The sequence below is a fragment of the Bos grunniens genome, chromosome 26 (genome assembly GCF_055505025.1).
Source record: "Bos grunniens cultivar Pamir isolate PY7600 chromosome 26, Bosgru_T2T1.0, whole genome shotgun sequence".
NCBI lineage: Eukaryota > Metazoa > Chordata > Mammalia > Artiodactyla > Bovidae > Bos > Bos grunniens.
The window spans coordinates 11,435,147-11,456,488 of NC_141190.1; the positions used below are offsets into that span (position 1 = coordinate 11,435,147).

Consider the following 21,342-nt stretch of genomic DNA (forward strand, 5'->3'; position numbering starts at 1 on the left):
TAGGACTTCTTCCCTGCCCTCTCCACTCCAACCACACCATCTGTGCATGCCAAGTATGCATCCATCTCTAGGCCATTGCAGTTCCTGTTCCCCCAGTCTGGAAGGCTCTTCCCTGACCCCATATCCACAGTGCTCACTTCTTCCCCCACCTCAAACCTTTCCTCCCCAATATATTTATAACAGTAAAACACCAACCCTCTCTCTGCTTTTTCTCCATAGCACAATCTGACATAAAATATTATATTTGTTCTTTACCTTCACCTCCCACACTAGAAATTAACTCCTAACAAACAAGTGTAACAAAATCAAAAAGGCACAACTACCTACCGTTCAGGACCTACACTGTTAATTAGCCACGCTGAACTTAATTCTGAGGGAGCAACAACTGGCTTTAGGCATAAGCCCCCTTTTCTTGCAAAGCCAAAGTCAGCATTATTTAAACTAACGGACACATAGCAAAACCTGTACATTGTTGTCCATTCATTTGAAAAACAAAGTGCCCAGCACGGCATTTTGCCAAAGCATAAAAGTGATAAGCTTGTGCCTTTTAAACTTTGTGATGATGAACACTTTTTCTCAAAGTTTGAGAACTATCTCCACCCTGTGCATAATCAGGAACAAAATGCAGAAGACAGTGTGTTGGGCGAGGAGGGAGGAAGGAGGAGGGCTTGTCCCTTGTCTGTTTTATTCCATGCTATATTGACTGGGCCTTGAGCAATGTCTAGCTCTTAGCAGTTGTTTAATAAAATGTGTTAAGGGGCCTTCCCTGGTGGCTAAGACTCCGCACTCCTAATGCAGAGGACCCGGGTTCGATCCTTGGTCAGGAAACTCAATCTCACATGCCGCAACTGAGAGTTTGCATCCTGCAACTGAAGATCCTGAATGCTGCAACCAAGACCCAGTGCAGCCAAATAAATATTAAAAAAAAAAAAAAGTGTTGAAAGAACGAATGAGTGAATTTGAAGGGGGTAAAGTGTATGGGCATTCGATATTTTCTGCTTAGGTTCCAAACCACCCCATCTTTGTTGTGTGTGTTAGTCGCTCAGTCATGGCCGACTCTTTGTGACCCCCATGGACTGGGCTCCTCTGTCCATGGGGATTCTCCAGGCAAGAATACTGCAGTGAGTTGCCATTCCCTTCGACTGGGGATCCTCCCTACACAGGAATCGAATCCAGGTCTCCTGTATTGAAGGCAGATTCTTTACCATCTAAGCTACCAGGGGAAGCCAACTCCATCATAAAGATGGGACCTTATTATAGGATTATTATTATATTATTATAGGACCTTATTATAGGAAGCTCAGTTGTCAAGGGCATGGAAGGGAAAGGAATTTTCATAGAATTGTGGGTGGGGTGTAAAAACCTCTTTGCAAAGGGAACCTGGAATAGCTACCAAAATTTTGAATATATACACGTTTTGGCCCCCAAATTTCTCTAGGTTTACCCAGTGAAAATCACGGCACAAATGCACGGCATTGCACTTGTGTTTGTTAACTCAAGACTTGAGTTTTAGCCTAGGATGCACAAAGCTATAAAGAGCATCGGTGCCACCCAACAAAAATAACGCTGAAATATTTCCAGTCATCTTAGCTAAGGAAAAAAAAAAAAAATCCAACAAATAACAACCACCCGCAAAAAGCTAAGGCACGTAGACTCAGAAGGCAGCTGAGCAGCCAAGACCAAAGTCTCAAGGCCCAGCTGCAAATTCCACCCGGAACGTCCCCGTGCTGCGCAAACCTCTCACAGCGGTTCCTCAGCCCGGCCGGGGGGCGCCCCGACTCAGCTCTTCCAGAAGTTTCTGTTTCCCGGAGCTGGACTCCGCCTAGTCGGGGATCAGATTCACTTTCTAGTTTCCCTTTCCCGCTCCTGTCCGCCCTTTAACAAAGACGGCCGCCCTCGCGCGCGGACGCAGCGCTGCGGTCACCTCGCCCGCGCGCCCACGCACACGCACGCGCGCCGCCGCTCAGCCGCAAAGGAGCAGAGGGCTGAGGAGAAAGCCCGAAGGGACCTGCACCTCCCGGAACTGCAGCAGAGCCCAGCCACCATGAGGTAAGGGCTTCTCCCCGCCTCTCCTCCCGAACTCCCTGTGGCCTTTGTTTTACACGCCATTCTCTCGTGTTCCGTTTGCCGGGCAGCGCCGCGGCCCTTGAAAAGGCCGAGCCCCAGAGCCCGGCCGCCGGGCGTCGGCGTTGGGGGCGCTCCCCTCCTGGGAGCTCGGTCCAGGTCCGGGGCGGCTGAAGGTGGGCCTGCCGGGGAGGGTGGCCGAGTGGACCCTTCCGCCAAGTCCCAGGCATCCGCGATCGGACTCTCGGGCCGAGTCGGGGGGCGGGGGTCGGGGTGGGGGGGCAGGGGCGACGCGCCCCGGGGACTTGTCACTTCCCTGCGGCTCCTGTCGCCGCCGCCCCCGGGCCGGTGCTGAGCTTCTGCGGTGCAGGTCCCCGCAGGCCGCAGCCTCGCGTCACACGCGTCCACTTCTGCCATTTTGCCTTTTTGATTCTTGGGTCTGACTTCCCCTCCTTTGTACCGTGGACAGATTGTTCCGGCTCCTCCCCATCCCCCTTTTTGTGGGGCTTTCTTTCTCCGTTTCCGAGACTGGCCTGTGGTGGGGGTCCTTGGCTGACCCCTTTTCATCTGGTCCCCTGCCCTGCACGGGGATGGTGAACGGTCTGCATTTAGGAAGCTGAGGCCTGAGGAGGTTCAGATGGTGGGCTCCTGCAGGCCTTACAGCCTTTTGTTCTAAATCCTGACTCGGACCACCTACTAGTTGGGTGACCCAAAGCAAAGTTTCTTCAACTCGGTGAGGCTGTTTCTTGTCTGTAAAAAGTGATGGCATCCATCTCTTAGGACTGTGGAAGCGGTTGTTGCTGAATGCCCAGCTCAGCTGAATGCCTATCTGCATATATTTGCAGATGTTGACTTTTGTTAGGTATAAAACTGTTTAATAAATGCCTTACTTCTACCCTTTGTAAGAAAGGAGGGAAGTGGGAGGTATAGGGAGGAAAAGGCCGATGGTGCCCTGCGAGTGTCTGGTGGATGGGATGAAGAGGGGTGAACCCCACTGGGCACTAACTGTCTACCAAGGAAAATGAGACTGCTCCTTCCTGGCAAAAAAAACAAACACAATAAAACAACTCCCCACCACACACACACAAAATGGCCTAAAGATAAATGTTGCCTCTTCAGACACAATAGCCTCTCTCTGCCAGCTTCCCAGAGACAAAGTTAAAAAAGTAAGTAGACAGAGTTGAAAAAGTAAAATTTGTCATAGTGCCCAGTTGTGCGTAAATTCCATAGAGTGTAGGCAAGACACTTACATGGCTGACTGAATGTCCCCTGGAGATCTCACAACCACATGACAATCCCTGGGCAGCCCTCCCTCCTCATCCGCCTTGGGCAGAGGCAGATGTTCATTTCACTCTGTGGATGGGCAGAGGCTGGTAAGCCCATATTGTGGATCTGAGCAGGCTGTTAAGGGCGTGGCATGTCTTGCCTATGATTTTGGTGCATTTACACCAGAGAAAGGAACAACTACCCAGGGACAGTCATACCATGTTTCCCAGTCAGGACCTTAGGACCCTAGTCCAAAACCTATTTTCAAAATCTAAACAGAGAGCCAGAGAGCATGCCAAGATGGAAAAACAAATAGGACAGGGAAGACTGAAGTGGCAGAAAGTTTGGAACCAGTAGCAGGATGGAAAGAACTAGCAGGAATTCCCTCATCTGAAATTCAGGTGCTTTTTTTTTTTAATGCTAGGCTCATGCCTCTGGGTTGAAAATGCCAGAAGCTACCAGTATATAACTGCATTCATTCATTCACTCTGCAAGTATTTATTTTTGAGCTCCTCTTATATACGGAAATCATAGATTCTGGGGACACACGGGTGAAAAAAATCAAACCAGAACAAAGTCCCTGTTCTCATTTAAATGGGAGAAATAGACAACCAAAAATAAGTGGGTAAATAATCAACATAAATAACCAAAAATGAATGAATATATAACATAATTCAGAAGGTGGTAAGAGCTATAAGGAAAATAAAATGGTGTAGTGGGCTAAGAGAGTGACCAAGAATGGAGGGGGTTGTTTTAGATACCTTTGCCACAGATTGCCACTTGGATAGGGAATTTTTTGAGCCAAGTTAAAGGAAGGAGCTAGTCACACAAGGATTTGGGAGCAGAGCTTCTCAAGTAGAGTAAAAACAAGTGTAAAAGTCTTTGAACTTGATATGTTCAAGATAGGAAGAAGGTCAGTATGTCTAAAACACAATTAAGAGGAGGAAAGGAGAGATGGTTGGGTGGGTACACAGATCTAGCATCTTTAGGGACTTGTAAGACGTGGCAAAGGCTAGATTAAGGTTTCAAATCTATTGGGAGTTTTTAAACCAAAAGACTGACATAACCGGGTTTACATTTTCAGAAGTTTACTAATATTATATGGGGGCCAAGAGTAAAAACAGGGAGACCAGATTTTTACCCCAGCTCCAAGGAAAGGTGGTAGTCCTTTAGACTAGGAAAATTGAAGTGGAAATGGGGGGAAAAGTGGATGGATTTGATATATCTGGGTGGTAGAATTAACAATTTCCCATTGGATTAGATGAGGGGTTGAGAGAAGAGGAATCAAGAGATTACTTCTAGGTTATTTGGCCTGTGGGACTAAGAGGTACCAAAAAAAGGTGGGGAAAACTAAGGTATGAACAGACTCAAGGAACCCAGATTTCTGTAATGAATATATTTACTTGAGATCCCAACTCAACTTCTAATTGAAAATGTAAACTAAAACTAGAAGTCTGGAATTTGGGAGGAAGCAGAGATAGAGGACATACCTTAGGAGATCATCAGCATATACTATATCTTTAACTGGTTTATGGGGGAAAAAGATGTTTTAATTTCCTTACATTAATAATGATGATAATTATATCTTTGATAACTACGATTTTTAGTCTTTCTTCAGATCAGTTTTAACACATTTCTTCTCAGATCCTTTATTACTTGAAATAATCAATCCTCTCTGTCACTCCACAGCATGTCCTAGTGAGCTCCATCTCAAAATAATTCCAACAATGTAGAATGCTGTGACTTCAGATTGAGGGCTTATATTTGAAACCATTGTTTTCTTATCCCGAGACTTTTAACTGTCTGGCATGTCTTTCTCAATGAGCAGTTACACAACCTCTACCCGCTCTTTAAGCTGCTCTAAAATCTCTGTTTTTCTTCTAAGTCCTTCCTAGGCAAAGTGAATTTTACATACATTAGACATAGCCTGTATTTTAAAGCAAATCATTTTTTAAAACGAACTCCAATTTTCATATGAAAGATGTTGTATAGTATTATGGTTAAAAGGCATAAGCTTTTGTTTGAATTAGAAGTAACTTTGAATCTGTACTTGGCCACTTTATAGTATATAACCTTGGATATGTAATTTAAACTCTATTTCCCAGTCCTCATCCATAAAATTGTAAAAATAATAAGATGTTATAAAAGTAAATATAATTTGTGTAAATTGCTTGGCACTCTGCCTGGCTTGGGTAGTGTGGCAAGTGAATGGTTTTGGGGGATGTTTGGGTTTTTTTCTGTTTTGTTTTTTTTTTTTGAGCTCTCATCTGATTCTTGAAGTATATGTTACACGTGTAACATTTGTACTTTTGAGTTGAATCTGTAGTGAGCCTAGGTCATATGCATAAATTTTTCTTCTCAAGTATATCCTTGTTTGCCATTTAATTTAGCTTTTCACCTTGAATAAAACGGGGAAAATTTCAAGTTAAAGGAGAGGTCTAACCTTTCGAGCTTAAGGTTTTCTTATGCATTAATCTCTATAGGCCCAGTGTCTTCAACTCTCCTGTCACATACAATAACCACTAGTCATGTAATATTTAAATTAACTAAAAGTAAATAAAATATAAAATTTCAGTTCATAGTTGTACTAGCCACCATTTCAAGTGATCAGTGGTCATGTGTGGCTAGTGGCTACCATACTGTACAGCATAGATAAGAACATTTCCATCTTGGCAGGAAGTTCTGTTGGAAAGCTCTGGTCTAGAACCTGCAATCGCTAAAACGTGGGACCTGTATATATATGTTTATATGTATACACAGATGATAAAAGAAAGAAAATAAGAAAAAAATTATAAAATTCATAATATAAGTGAACATGTCTACTAAATATCTAAATATATTATTAAGTAAGCTATTAATGTTTAAATTTAGTATTTATAAAAATTGGGAAACATTTCATGAAGTATACTATTAGGTTATAAATATGAAGTGGTTTTATTTTTCTGATCACTACTACTAATTCTGTTAATTAACCCGGTTCTCTAACTCTTCAACCACTTTTGGCTATTAGGGCAGCCTCTTTCCAGTTCCTGAAACTCAGCCCATTTCATTTTAAAGCCTCAATCTCATTTTGATTCAAAGCCCACTCCCCTTCCTCCTCAGCTCCCAGAAAATATTGATAAAAGTGCCATGAAGAATAGGAAAACGTGATAGACTAGACTTTAGGATGTCAGGCAAGGTGGAGATGCAGTTTAACCTATGGTGGTCAGGAGTCAACTTCTTTGAAGAGCTGAGATTTGAGCCAAGGCCAGAATTATGAGAATAAGTATGCCCGCTACTCTCCTAGGGCTTCCCTGGTGGCTCAGATGGTAAGGAATCCGCCTGCAGTGCAGGAGACCTGAGTTCTATCCCTGGGTTGAGAAGATCCCTTGGAGGAGGGCATGGCAGCCCACTCCAGTATTCTTAGCTGCAGAATCCCCATGAGAGAGGAGCCTGGCGGGCTACAAGTCCATAGGGTGGCAAAGAGGTGGACACCTCTGAGCAACTAAGCACAGTACTCTCCTAGGGAGAGTTCACAGAGTGAGAGAATAAAAAGTGTATTAAAGTACACCACCACATAATCCCATTACTCTGATTTTTTTCTTAACACTTATTAATATCTGGAATTATGTTGTCTGTTGATTTGTTTACATGTTTATTTTCTGTCAACCTCTATTGTTCCTTCCTCTTCTATAATGGGATTACCATGGAGAAAAGGCCTTTTTCTATCTTGCTCATTACTATATCGACTACAACTAGCATATTGCCTGGCATGTATGACATGAGGTGATCAATAAATGTTTCTTGATAGAAATATTACTATAGTTCTCATAAACATTTATACAAATATGCATACATATATATAAGGGAAAGGGTCCTGTGTGCAACAGAAAGGGAAATAAATACACACACACTGTTCATCCAATAATTAGAACATTTCCTTCTTCGAGAGAAGCCTTAAGCAGCTTTGTTCTGTAAATTTCTTGTGACCCTTAATTATGCCCAATACTAGATTTAGAAAGTCTTTCCTGACTGCCTCAGCACTACCATAAGCAAAACAAACAAAATTAGGTATATTAATCAGCTTCAGACAGGAGAAATCCAGTTCATACTGGCTTAAGAAAAGAGAGATTATTTCCTTAAAAAGGTAGAAGTACAGGGATTGACAGGGTGATCCAGGCAATACCTGATTTCAGGAATTTAGTCAGCATCACAAGCAATCTGTCTTTGTTCCCAAGCTCTGTTTTCCTCTGTGTTTGAGCCTCTCTTAGGCAGGCTGTCCCCAAGGATTTGGAAAGATGGCCACCAGCAACTCCAGCTTGTATTCTACCAGCTTAAAATTTTTGGAAGAGAGAGAGTTCCCGCAAAGCCCCATTTCAGCAAAATTATGTTTTAATTGAATAAATCTGAATAAATCACTGAGGCCAGGGAATGGCTGGAATATTGTGTGCCTTCACACGCTGGAGGAAGTGTAGGCAGCCTGTCTCAAATCACATGGATTGAGACGAGGGGGAGATGTTGCTCCGCCAAATGAAAGCCACAGATGTCTGCATCTGGACTGTGTGCCCTTCCCGAGTCACTTCCATGGCACTGTATTGGAATGCTGATTTGTAATTGGCTGTGTACTTATAAGCTGTGTATAAGTAGGCCTGTGTCTTATTCACAGTTACACCTCCAGGGTTATTCAGAAGATCTTGGGCATAGAAGCCTATCAGTAATGAGTAAATATTTCCTAACCCCTTCCTCTTCATCTTCCTGGTTTCAGAGATGAAACTAGGCCCTGAAGAAATTACACTATGCTTCACAAAGGGAGTTTAACAAATATTTGTGACGAACATTAAGGGCAGTAATAGGTGACAGTCTTTATTGTTGCCCACAACTCTAAAGGTCAGAAGGATGTGGCACTTAACATTAAAACCTACTAAGCCTCCTTTTGCCTTTTCCCCATTTTCTCTAAATCTTTGTTATTTCTCAAACGTATACTTCCTCCCATCTCTTGGTGTACCTGTTCCTATCTGACTCTGCTTTTTTTCTGTGTGGAGTTCCCTTTCTTTTTCTGCAAAACTTATGTATTCATGTGGCTTCGCTCTCTCCTTCAGTTTTTTCTTTTTCTTATTTTTCACTTTCTCCTCTTTTCCTTCACTATTCATAATACAGAGATGAAATTTTTGTTATTTATTGTGTATATATCTATTATTCTTAATTTTCAAAGCTAGTAAATAAAATAATTTAAATTCCTCTCTCTAAAAACAGGTGTTCCATATGGGTTAGTGACTGCCTAAAGGAAATAGATACCTTGTAAGATAGAAAACACTGTTCTCTGTAGAATTGATTTTGCAATAAATAATGTGAATTTAATGGAATATTTCTAGAATACAAGTATACACAGAGGAAACTAGTATAAACTTACAGAAGCCTAGTGCTTTAACTGTAAAATCAAGTAGATAAAATAGGTTGTTAAGCAAAGAACTGTATTTAAGATTTAAAAATTTATTATTTTCTTTATTTCTTCAGAAATTAAAAAGTGTTTTTATCTTTAACAGTGAAATTCCTAAGGACTGCTTGAAGACCATTCTTTTGGAGTTAGAATGTCACTTCACATGGAATTTACTTAAGGAAGACATCGATCTGTTTGATGTAGAAGATACTATTGGGCAACAGCTTGAATTTCTTACCACAAAATCCAGACTCACTCTTTATAACCTATTAGCGTACGTGAAACACCTCAAGGGCCAAAATGAAGATGCGCTAAAGTGCTTGAAACAAGCGGAAGAAATCATACGGCGAGAGCACTCGGACAAGGAAGGAGTACGAAGCCTGGTCACTTGGGGAAACTATGCGTGGGTTTACTATGACATGGGTCAGCTTAAAGAAGCCCAGAAGTATATAGGCAAGATAGGGAGCGTCTGCAAGACATTGTCTAGTCCTTCTGACTACAAGTTGGAGCGTCCAGAGATTGACTGTGAGAAAGGATGGGCACTCTTGAAATTTGGAGGAAAATATTACCAAAAGGCTAAAGCCGCTTTTGAGAAGGCTCTGGAAGCAGAACCAGACAATCCAGAATTTAACATCGGCTATGCCATCACAGTGTATCGGCTGGATGATTCTGACAGAGAAGGGTCTATAAAAAGCTTTTCTCTGGGCCCCCTGAGGAAAGCTGTCACCCTGAACCCAGATAATTCCTACATTAAGGTTTTTCTCGCACTGAAGCTTCAAGATGTGCATGCAGAAGCTGAGGGGGAAAGGTATATTGAAGAAATCCTGGACCAGATATCAGCCCAACCTTATGTCCTTCGTTATGCAGCCAAATTCTATAGGAGAAAAAATTCCTGGGACAAAGCTCTAGAACTTTTGAAAAAGGCCTTGGAGGTGACACCAACCTCTTCTTTCTTGCATCACCAAATGGGACTTTGCTATAGGGCACAAATGATCCAAATCAAGAAGGCCACTCGCAACAGACCTAAAGGAAAGGATAAACTGAAAGTTGATGAGCTGATTACCTCGGCTATATCTCATTTCAAAGCAGCCGTGGAGCGAGACTCTATGTTTGCATTTGCCTACACGGACCTGGCCAACATGTATGCTGAGGGAGGCCAGTATAGCAATGCTGAAGACATTTTTCAGAAAGCTCTTCGTCTGGAGAACATAACTGATGATCACAAACATCAGATCCACTACCACTATGGCCGCTTTCAGGAATTTCACCGAAAATCAGAAAATACTGCCATCCACCATTATTTAGAAGCCTTAAAGGTCAAAGACAGGTCATCTTTGCGTCCTAAACTGACAAGTGCTCTGAAGAAATTGGCTACTAAGAGACTTGGGTACAATGCTTCAGATGTGCAGAGTTTAAGTGCCCTAGGGTTTGTTTACAAGCTAGAGGGAGAAAAGAGGCAAGCAGCTGAGTACTATGAAAGGGCCCAAAAGATAGATCCAGAAAATGCAGAATTTCTTACTGCTCTCTGTGAGCTTCGACTTTCCATTTAAGTACACACTAGGAAATTAGTTCTAAGCTTTTCTCTCCTTTTTGCGTTCTTATATTTTTGTTTATTGCTTTAATCCATTGTTCATTTAGACCTAACTTTTATTGAATGGTTACTGTGTACCTGGCATCATGCTAAATACTTTATATACATGATGATGAATCTTTTGTTGTTTTTTAAAAAAATTTCCATTGAGAAACAGCAAAATTTCAGCTGTTGTAGCTTTTAAAAATCATATGGTCATGATGACTTTATATCCTTTATCTGTGCTATTTATAATTTCTGATTAAGTTTTGTCAGATTTTCCATATGTATGCCTAAGTTTAATCCTACACAAGCTTTTGACACCTAAGTCATGAGCACTCTTTCAGGAGTGCAAAATTATATCAGTTAAGCACTTAACTTGTAGCTTGCAAAGATGGAAACTTCCAAGTTACAGATGTTCTGACTTTGATGAGGATATTTAACCACAAGCCTGATAGTTATCTAAAGAATCCTCTTTGTTGGAAGAAAAAAGTTTATAATAATAAGTTTGTCATCCCTGATGACTTCAATAAAAGGAGGAAAAATTAGAACATGAGAGAAAAGATCTTCCCAAATACAGAACTTCAGGGACTCATGAGAAATCCAAAGTATTAACTCCCAGAATGTTCATCAAGTAGCTAGAAATAGTGATGAGAAAAAACAAGGATGGGAAAATCATTAGTCTCAGTTTTTTCTAGTTGTTTTAACTGGAAGAATAAACCTAAAGCTAATTAGATGGAATTAATTTAATTCCTTCCCATTAAAATTGCAGTATTTTTAGGGTAAAATTGAGATTAAAAAGCAGACCAATTGAAAATTTGGGAGAAATAATAAATGGGTAAAATAGATACCCCTAACCTGTTTCCCTAGATTACCAAGACTTCAGTGATTTAGTTTTGGGTCTGAACTGGGTCATTTCTGGCCTTTGGTTAGCTGTTTTAGTATTCCAGAGTTACTTCTGTGAAGCTTTTCCTTTTGTCTGAAGTTTTCAGATTGACATGTTTTCCTGTAGATCCTCTAGAAACAGTTAAACCCTGTTTTCAGTTTTAATATTCACCTTGAAGGGTCACTGCTTAAGGGCTCTTATCCCAGAGGACTTTTAAAATTGAGATGTTGCTAAAAGTATGCAGTTATATTTACCACCACAGTATTAGTGGGGAAATGTGCCATATGATTTAATTCTCTGTACCTCCAATGAAGCTCTTAAAACTATTGTATATATGTGTGTGTTTTTCACTTTTTCTTACTATGTTTATTTTTTAAATTTCTATTATGGTTTTCATTATTATAAAATTAATAAATTCTCATTGTACAATTTCACAAAATACAGAAGTGTAAGAATTTAAAAATAAGAGCACTGTCTTCACCCTACCCCAATTCCACATGCCCAAGGTAAACTGTTAATAATCTGATATGTATCCTTCCAGATATTTTTTCTATGCATATGCAAACATACCTACATACTTCAGTGTATCTCATAAATTAAAATTTTTAATGTTTGTTTTACTTACGTCCCTGCTGTTTTTATTTTGCTGTTTTGTTTATTCAAGAAGGAAGAATAGGCAAGGAATGATTTTATGTATTTCAGTAATTTAGGACTGAAGTCCTAACCTATCAGTAGAAGTATTTGGCCTGTTTTGTAGCAAATGTTTTATTTTGCAGTAAGTCAGTTTTCCCATAGAGAACAATACTATGATTAAGGCTGTGTTCCCAAGTAGAGACTTCACAGTGAATAAAATTACATTTGTGATATCAAAACAAAGATACAACTATAAACCTCTATATCTAAACATTAGACTTTTAGGTCTATTAAATGACTTTAAAATCCACTAGATACAAAAATTTTGAACTATATAAGAAGCATAACATACTAAGAAAATGTAAAATCAGTACAAAATCATATGAAAAATACAACTCTATTAACCTAAAATTAATTAACTTTAAATTTTGTCAATAATTGTGCTTGCCTACTTAAAATTTATAAGTTTGTAGAGATACTTTCATAGACTCATTTTTTAAAAAAGACCTCAAACTTCACCTTTATTAATTAACCATCAAATTTTGAATACTGAATTACCTTCCTAAATGATAATTTCATCTTTGAGCCACCAGGGAAGCCCCAATTTCATCTTCAGATAGTCCTTATTCTTTGAAATTTGTTTCTTCCATTTAACAAGAGACGTCTAGCCTGTAGTCTACACATTTTGGTCTATAGGGACCTCAGAGATCTAAGCCTTCCTAGAGATTTTGCAGTAGTTAAAACTCTTGATTGCAAATCAGAAAACTCAGCTAAAATGACCTAAGCAAAAATGAGAATATAGTGGCCGATGTAATTTAATAGTCCAGGGACAGCACTAATTTCAGATAAATTTGCAGGGACAAATAAATCACCAAATACATATGGCTATTGTTGGAAGTCAAGTAATGCTGAATAGCCAAAAACCAAATGTCTACTACATATATCTTAAAGTAATTGAAGACTATCGCCATGTGTCCCTGAAACTTAAATTTAAGTTAAACATGCAGTTTTCTTCCACCCACGCTCATAAGACATATTGAAATCTCTTCCTCATCATGGTTATTTTGAATTCTCTCCAAATTGTCCTTATCCTTTGCCTGGGTTTAACTTCATAACCAAAATGAGGCTTTAGGACTCTGGTAGAATGATCCCTTGTCTGTTTTTTCTAGGGATTATATGTATATTAATTTAGGCAAAATAATATCCACTTACTACCTACTTACGTGTAGTTTTTTCCACACACGCCATTTTAAGACATGTCTTTCATATCCTAACCCTGAGCATTTGGCTTTTGAAAGTGTTTTATGTTACTTGGTAGCGTTTAACACTTCAATTCAGATGATCCATATCTCTTCAAGAAATTGTTGAGGAAATGTTTGTATCTAATATGCTATCCATTGCAAATAACAGAACAGATAATAGAAAACCCAGGTTAAGCTGTCTTTAATAAAAACCAGTACATCATGTTTTCCAACAAGGCTTGATCTCAAAACAGTGTAATCAAGACAAAGTCGCAGTCTCTCCTCAGTACTGAGTTATCAAATTTGGCTCTATTCTGAGAAAAATAACTGTGATCCTCGTATGGAAGACACATGTACTCTTGTCTCTATGCAGTGGAAAAGTGCGCATCTCCTCCCACAACCATCTGAGAATGCCAGGTTTGCTCTGATAGGGCCATCTTGGCTTACATAACCATTTTCAAATAAGTCATCCTGGCCAAAGAGAGAGAGACAACGTTCATTAGTTAGGCATGAGACACAGCTGACCCAGAAAGCCAGGAATGAAGACAAAGTTGACTTCCCTGGAAGCATATGGACTGCAAGAGGTAGGGGTGGAATTACCAAGAAAATCAGGATTGGAACACTGACAGCCAAAAATACCAAAAGTACGTAGATTCAAGTTGTGCCTTCTTACCCACTCCTTACGTTTCTCTGTAGCAAGTAGAGTATTTCAAAAAGGAGCTAGTCATTCAAACTCTAGTCAATAATGAAGGCCCCGGTAAAGTTTTACCTGTCGGGATTTTAGTCTGGTCCTCTTATTCCTCTTTATCCCTTCAGATCTGTTCTCAGCATCATTGAAGGCAGCCTGGTAGGGGCAGTAGTATGTGGAAGGTGAACCAAGGGAAGTTATACTCACATTGTAGTAACTGCCACCAACTGTGATTCAGACAACTTCAAGAAATAGGTAGAATAACCAGAGGCATTACAGCTTGTGAGTGTACCTGAAGTACCAGAGATGACTGTGATGACCAAAATAATGACCTGTATTCAACAGAGCTGAGCAGCCCCAGAAGAAGCCTTCACCAGCTTATTCACAGCTGCCATGAGGGCTACAGGCCTTGAACCAGACAAGTCCAAATTCAAAGTGACAAAGGGAGATGATAAAAGTGAGTGTGGGATGACTTAGACATCAAAAGACAGATTACCCATGTGGTCAGCTTGTACAAATATATATGTCTGTAATGGTAGAGGCCCATATCAAAATAACTGCTTTGCATTCATTAAAAGGTACTTCAATACGTTACCTTATTTAACTATATCAACACTGCAAATGAATGGAGCAAGCAACTCCTCAGAAGTCAGTTAAGTAACAATCAGAATCACATAAGGGAGGATCTTACCTCTCCACTCCCCTCTCAGGACCACAGCCTCTTGTTCCTCTGCAGTTGTCTTCTTAGCCAAAGTTCTCTGGATCGTTGAGATGTGGTTTCTTTTCCGCCTTAGTTTCATCTTGTCCTGTGATCAAGCCACACATACCTATCCCACCCCAAACAACTCCAACCCTCTCTGGCAGTGTCTTATTTCCTAAGATAAATGTGTTCATAAAGTATTTTATTGTACTTCAAGTGAATTAAAAAACAGATCTAATTACTAGAAACATGCGCAGAAGTGCCATGTATATATTCCTCTATTTGCTCTGAACTTAGGGGTCCTCTATAAGTGATTAACTAGAATCTTCTTCTTAATATCTCCTATCATGATGGCCTAAGCAGAGTAAGCAGCAGAATAAGGAAGGTGAGACGTGTAGGTTTTGGGAAAGCCATATCTCATGGGAGCACACAGGTGCCTCATGGGTAAACTCTGAAGGACGAGCATGGATTGGTGTCTCTCGGATTGAACACCGAAGACTGAGCACACTGGCTTTTCCTGTCCTTCAGGAAAAGCGACGCCTGTCTAAGCTGCTCCCAGCATCAAAGGGTAGAATGGGCTGAGGGTAAAGAGAGAGAGATGAGTACTCCAGAGTTCAGAAGTGAGCTGATAGGTCAGTTTCCTCCAAACATGTCCCTAACTCACCACCAGACCGGAGCAAAGCCCTGGGAAAGAGAGAATGCTAGTTCAGCCATATATTAGACTCTAGTTGAACAGCCATAGCTAACTCATAGCTACATAGAATATAATGTGTACTATGCTGTTCTAAGTGCATTGCATGTATTAAACTTATACAATGTTCACAAAATCCCTATAGATAAACATTTTTGTTATTTCCTTTTGCATATGAAGACACTGAAATTTGGAGATATTAACTAAGCCCAAGGTCACATAGCTAATAAGAGGTAAAAAAAGGATTCAAATCCTGGATGTCTGGTTCTAAAATACAATATACTATACAATATTATCTAGATAGGTCTAAAATTTGGAATGAAGGATGTGGGGAGATAGGACCAATCTTTACAGAAACTTAGGAGAATGCCACAGAGAATGACATGAGAGACAGACGTTCTACAGTCATAGGTCACCCAACACTTTCACAGAGAGTTCCAAACTCCCTGGAAGGAATTGTGAAAGGGACAGGGATTAACAACTGCTCTGAAACCACTAGAGAGAATGGCCCAAGAAATCAAGGGACTGAATCGTCTTACGAGTTGGATATTAAAAATCAGAGATTTGGGATAAATTCCTCGAAAAAGAAAGCAAGCCTTGCCTTGAACCTCCAAGCCATGGACCTTGGAAAGTACCTCTGAGCCCCTAATTCCACTGATTATTCCTTTAGCTTAAGAGACACTTCACCTCCCTTCACATCCTTTCCCTCTTCCATACCATTTTAACTCTAGCAACCTTACCCCCAATCTCACCAAAACAAACAACAAACATAAAAACCAAACAAACCCTGAAAATGAAAACTGCTTACAGGTCATTTGTATAGAAAAGCCTTTTATTGACAAAGTTTAGGAGAGAATCTATAATTTAATAATTTAATATTAGATAAACACTTTTTTAAAGGAAGAGAAAGGAAGAAAGCATAGAAGGAAAGATGGAGATGGGAAAAAAGAAGCAAAGAAAGAAAAGAGAGAGATGGATTGAAGAGAAACAAGAAAGAAGAAGGAAACACCCTCAACCATTTCTTGATAGTTCCACCTCTTGCCCTGATTCTGGGCCTTACCTCCTTCCCTCTCTCTACTGTTCTGAAATAAGAACCAATTCTACTGATTTCCTTAAAAAGAACAATTCAGTTTTCTCTTATCTTCATATACAGACCCACTTATGCACAACCAAATTCAAGTTGCTTAGTTCAACAAAAAGTTCTTAATGCTTATATGATACACTCTCCTTTGAAGGCAATTGTTGCTATAAATAAATAGCAGCCCCTTACAATTTCATAGGAATTACACATTTAAAAATAAATTCAGTCACTAAATCCAGCATAATTTGTATACAGTAAAACAAGGATGCTTTATGCTTCCAAATTACACAGAATACACTCCTCTATTCATTTGGTTTCAACATTTCTCAAATTCGACTCTGGTATGTGTTTGAGCTTTATCTTATACTTTATTTTTTTTCTTTATCTTATACTTTAATTAAATCCTTTATCAACTCACATCAAACCAATTAACACAATAGTAGGGGACCAAAAATGGGAACCAGGACAGCAACCTGAATTCCCAAAAAAGTCCACAAAGGGCTCAAACACTTTTTCACATTAAATTTTGCCTATGGCATGCTGCAGTCCATGAGGTTGCAGAATCTGACATGACTGGGCAACTGAACATAACAATCCCTCGTTAGGTCAATTACAATCATCACTTATTTTAACTTTGATATGCTAAATAGAGAAGTGACCGAGGAAATAAGAATATATACAGAAAAATACAACACAGCACCTTTATCCCTATATTTGTATTGATACTTGCAAGAGGAAGAGGATAAATGTGGAATGGGTCGCAAGTAGGAAATGAGGGAGGGAAGAGAAGGAAATAACAAATTTTAATATTTGTTCTAAGCCTGGTCTTGTCCAGTTAAGCTATAATTGGAGGCACCACCAACTTTAGGGACGTGGTCTCAATAATTCCAGCAGATGGCAGTGCAGTGCTGCATAACAGGTATTATAGTTATTTCAAAATAAAAACCACCAAAAAAACCTTCTTGAACCTCTGGACCCCTTAAGAAGAAAAAAACATACAAAGTATTCCTTTTTAGGGTTGAGAAGTAATTATTAAAGTATAACCCCATGCTCTGAACATCTTTTTAATTTGTGAAGTGAACGTGAAAGTGTTAGTCACTCAGTCCTGTCAGACTCTTTGTGACCCCATGGACTGTAGCCTGCCAGGCTCCTCTGTCCATTGGATTCTCCAAGCAATACTAGAGTAGGTAGCCATTCCCTTCTCCAGGGGATCTTCCTGAACCCAGGGATTGAACCTGGGTCTCCCGCATTGCAGGCAGATTCTTTACTATCTGAGCCACCAGGAAGGTTTTAATTTGTAGACAGCAAATGCAACCCCAAATCCCAGCAGTCCCCAAAGTTCCAGACACCTCTGTGGATCCCCTCATCAAGGTTTTTATTACTGTCAGCTTATGCATGGTTTTGCATTGGCCTCAGGAATTGGCTTCCCTTGTGGCTCAGCTGGTAAAGAATCCCCCTGCAATTCAGGAGACCTGGGTTTGATCCCTGAGAGAGGAAAGGCTACCCACTCCAGTATTCTGGCCTGGAGAATTCCAGGTCACAAAGAGTAGGACACGACTGAGCTACTTTCACTTCTAGGAATCAACTAGAGCCCCAGGTAGCTGCATAAAGCAGCTTCCCCACATCCTTTCCCCTTACTCCCCAGCTTCTTCCCCTGAAAACAGAACAGGCTGTTTCCAACCCACTCAGTTCCATACCAGAGTTCCTCAGAATTATCTCAAAATTTGGCCCTTCATGAATTCTTCCTCTCCTAACCTCCAGCGTATGCAGTGCCCTTAGCCCCAGGTCAGCATTGAAAACCTCTTGTGATCGTTCTCACCTGTGTTCGCTTCAATTTACCGATTAGTCGGTACACCTGAGACCACTGGACAGGGCAGTACGTGTGTTTTGAATTCCCCGCTATATATAACATGGTGCCAGATTCCAAGGAGGCGCTTAATAAATAGTTGTGGTTGATTAACTCCTCTCACCAACTCTTTAAAGAGTTTGTCAGCATGCCATCTGATTTTCAGTCACACCCGGTGAGTTAGAAGCCAGCCATTAGAGCAGGTTGACTCTAGCGGGGAACTTCTGCTACTGGCTGAATCCTGGTGCAAGGTTTTCGTGTCAAGTAAAAGCAGCTTGTTTGGTCCCTGTAACTGAAACCCCAGCTTTTCACACTTGAGGCACATGTGCTCCACTTTTTCCCAACTTTCTAGGGTTTCCTCGTATGGGCAGTGCTCCATGCCTGGGCCTGGCCCTGGGCCTAATTTAAGCACAACACAGTTATTTAATTAAACTAGTCTCAGTTCAACATTGGAGAAGGCAATGGCACCCTACTCCGGTACTCTTGCCTGGAGAATCCCATGGACAGAGGAACCCGGTGGGCTGCATGTCCATGGGGTCGCTAAGAGTTGGACACGACTGAGCGACTTCACTTTCACTTTTCACTCTCATGCATTGGAGAAGGAAATGGCAACCCACTCCAGTGTTTTTGCCTGGAGAATCCCAGGGACGGGGGAGCCTGGTGGGCTGCCATCTATGGGGTCACACAGAGTCGGAAACGACTGAAGCGACTTCGCAGCAGCAGCAGTTCAACATAGTCGTATCATTTTTACATTCAGGCCTCAATCTAAGTTTTATTTAGTGTATTTCTACCAGCTCTTCTCTTTGCCACTTTTATTCCCTTTCCCAAACCTGCCCCATGATACTCAATGCTCTGGAAGTCCTGCTTCTTATATAGGACACTTCTCATCAGGTGTCCTATTTCGGCCCACTGAATTGGGAACATCCAACATATCCTACCTTGGGGCTTCCCTGGTGGCTCTGATGGTAAAGAATTTTGCTGCAGTGTGGGAGATCCAGGTTTGATCCCTGGGTCAGGAAGATACCCTGGAGAAGGGAATGGCAACCCACTCCAGTATTTTTGCCTGGAGAATCCCACAGACAGAGAAGCCTGGTAGGCTACAGTCCATGGGGTTGCAAAGAGTAGGACACCACTGAGCTACTAACACTCGCACTGTCAACGTATCCTGTGCATTCTGAGTGCGAAACTTCAAGCAAACCTGACCTTCTTTAGCCCCACCCTTGCTGCATTATAATTCTCTTTAGTAGCTGCTTTCTTTGTTCTTTTTTGTTTGTCCATTGGTTGTTTTCACTCATTCATTCACCAAGTATTTACTGAGTGACTATGGATTAGGCACTGGACTCCGGCAAGTCAGTCAGTATGATCTCTAACCCCAGAAAGCTTGTGATTTTGTAGAGGTGACATTTAAAAATAAACACACAAATGAATATGGAATTATAATTAAAATATGTTCTCTGGTGGGAAAGAGCAGGGTGCTATGAGAACGTGTTGTGTGGGTGGTGATAGTGTGATAGGCAATTTGTGTGCCTGTGTGCTCAGTCGTGTCCAACACTTTTGGGACCCCATGGACTGTAGACCACTAGGCTCCTTTGCCCATGGGATTCTCCAGGCAAGAATACTGGAGTGGGTTGCCATTTCCTACTCTAGGGACTCTTCAGGCACTGTGATTGAACCCACGTCTCTTGTGTCCCCTGCAGTGGCAGGCAAATTCTTTACCACTGCATCACCTGGGAAGCCCATTAAGTAATTTAGATGGAGGCAACAGTTCAGGGTAGGGAAGTGACATTTAGATTGAAGCCCAAAGGGTGAGAAGTGAGTATCTTGAGGGATGACATATGCAAAACAACTTTGGAAACAGAACAGGGCACTGCAGTGTGGTGAGAACAGTGTAGCCCAACAGGAGGTTTGGAAGTGAAGCAGAAGCTCACCATGCAGGACATCATGGGCCATATTCCAGTGTGTAACGTCAGTGATTCTGAAACAGGCTTGCCCTGGGACTTCCCTGGCAGTCTAGTGGTTAAGATACCATGCTTCAAAGGCAGGGGAGGGGTGTATTCGACCCCTGGTTGGGGAACAAAGATACTACATGCCATGTGGTGTGGCCAAAAAATTAAAGAAAAAAAAAAGGCTTTCCCCCTCCCTGTTTGACCTTTAGAAACTTTTGAGTCAGATGTCCAAATTCTTCCCCCTCGGTGTTCCCACCTGATACACATTCAGACTCTGCTTAGGTCCCTGTTGAAAAAACAGGGACTGAGAATATGTCTTCACTTTTCCTAGGGTCGGGACCACCAACCCATCCATCATTTCAAGTGCCAGGAGGAAAAGACCTAACCTGCCATCACAGGAGTAACAGTTTTATGGGAAAACTTTAAAAGGGCTGCACTTTAAAATGCTAATTTTAATGCCTTTTAATGTCAATGCATTTTCAATGCATTACTTTGCCAACAAAGGTCCATCTAATCAAAGCGGTGGTTTTTCTAGTAGTCAGTTATGGATGTGAGAGTTGGACTATTAAGGAAGCTGAGCACCAAAGAATTGATGCTTTTGAACTGTGATGCTGGAGAAGACTTGTGAGAGTCCCTTGGACTGCAAGGAGATCCAACCAGTCCATCCTAAAGGAAATCAGTCCTGAATATTCATTGGAAGGACTGATGCTGAAGCTGAAACTCCAATACTTTGGCCACCTGGTGCGAAGAACTGACTCATTGGAAAAGACCCCGATGCTGGGAAAGATTGAAGGTGGGAGGAGAAGGGGACAACAGAAGAAAATATGTTTGGATGGCATCACCGACTTGATGGCCATGAGTTTGAGCAAGCTCTGGGAGTTGGTGATTGCTGGCATGCTACAGTCCATGGGGTCACACAGAGTCGGAAACAACTGAGTGACTGAACTGAATTGAACTGAATATCAATGCAAATCTTCAGTGGAACATACACTAACTCCTCAAAAATAGGGAATTCCCTGGCAGTCCAGTAGTTAGGACTCCATGCTTTACAAGTGCCTGGCTTCAATCCCTGGTTGTGGAACCTGCAAGCCTCACCATGTGGCCAAAAAACATTTTTAAGGAAAGTATAAAAGTGTTTGTATTTAATTTTAGACCAATCTTAGAGCCTGGATCCCTCAGAGAGGCCTCTGACACTTAAATAATTAACAGTAATGAGTGAGTGAGTGAGTGAATGAAGTCGCTCAGTCGTGTCCAACTCTTTTCGACCCTGTGGACTGCAGCCCACCAGGCTCCTCCGTCCATGGGATTCTCCAG

General features: G+C 41.2%; 2 protein-coding genes and 1 long non-coding RNA gene across 5 annotated transcripts in view; 1 reads left to right on the plus strand and 2 right to left on the minus strand.

Annotated features, from left to right (window-relative positions):
* The window catches only part of LOC147344010 (uncharacterized), a 39,829-nt gene extending 31,691 nt beyond the window's left edge, over positions 1–8,138 (minus strand). Inside the window, exon 1 of the mRNA XM_086378487.1 lies at positions 1,738–8,138. Coding sequence (XP_086234613.1) covers positions 1,921–2,631 — 711 coding nt within the window. The 5' untranslated portion in view covers positions 2,632–8,138 and the 3' untranslated portion in view covers positions 1,738–1,920. The remainder of the gene's footprint in view (positions 1–1,737) is intronic.
* Positions 1,952–11,822, plus strand: IFIT5 (interferon induced protein with tetratricopeptide repeats 5). Its single transcript, XM_086378482.1, has 2 exons — positions 1,952–2,049; positions 8,853–11,822. The coding sequence occupies exons 1-2, from the start codon at positions 2,045–2,047 to the stop codon at positions 10,294–10,296; spliced, it is 1,449 nt and encodes a 482-aa protein (XP_086234608.1). The 5' UTR covers positions 1,952–2,044; the 3' UTR covers positions 10,297–11,822.
* A 1,435-nt stretch (positions 11,823–13,257) lies between these two features.
* LOC147344014 (uncharacterized) lies at positions 13,258–18,650 on the minus strand. 3 transcript variants are annotated; one of them, XR_015155589.1, is made up of 5 exons: positions 17,934–18,650; positions 15,129–15,148; positions 14,456–14,570; positions 13,846–13,920; positions 13,258–13,547 (listed from the first exon to the last, which is right to left on the minus strand). It is a non-coding gene; the product is annotated as an uncharacterized LOC147344014 (long non-coding RNA). The 3 variants fall into 3 exon arrangements; XR_015155588.1 differs by lacking the exon at positions 15,129–15,148 and having other exon boundaries at positions 13,750–13,920; positions 17,934–18,638; XR_015155587.1 differs by lacking the exon at positions 15,129–15,148 and having other exon boundaries at positions 17,934–18,519.
* Between the last annotated feature and the right edge of the window lie 2,692 nt (positions 18,651–21,342).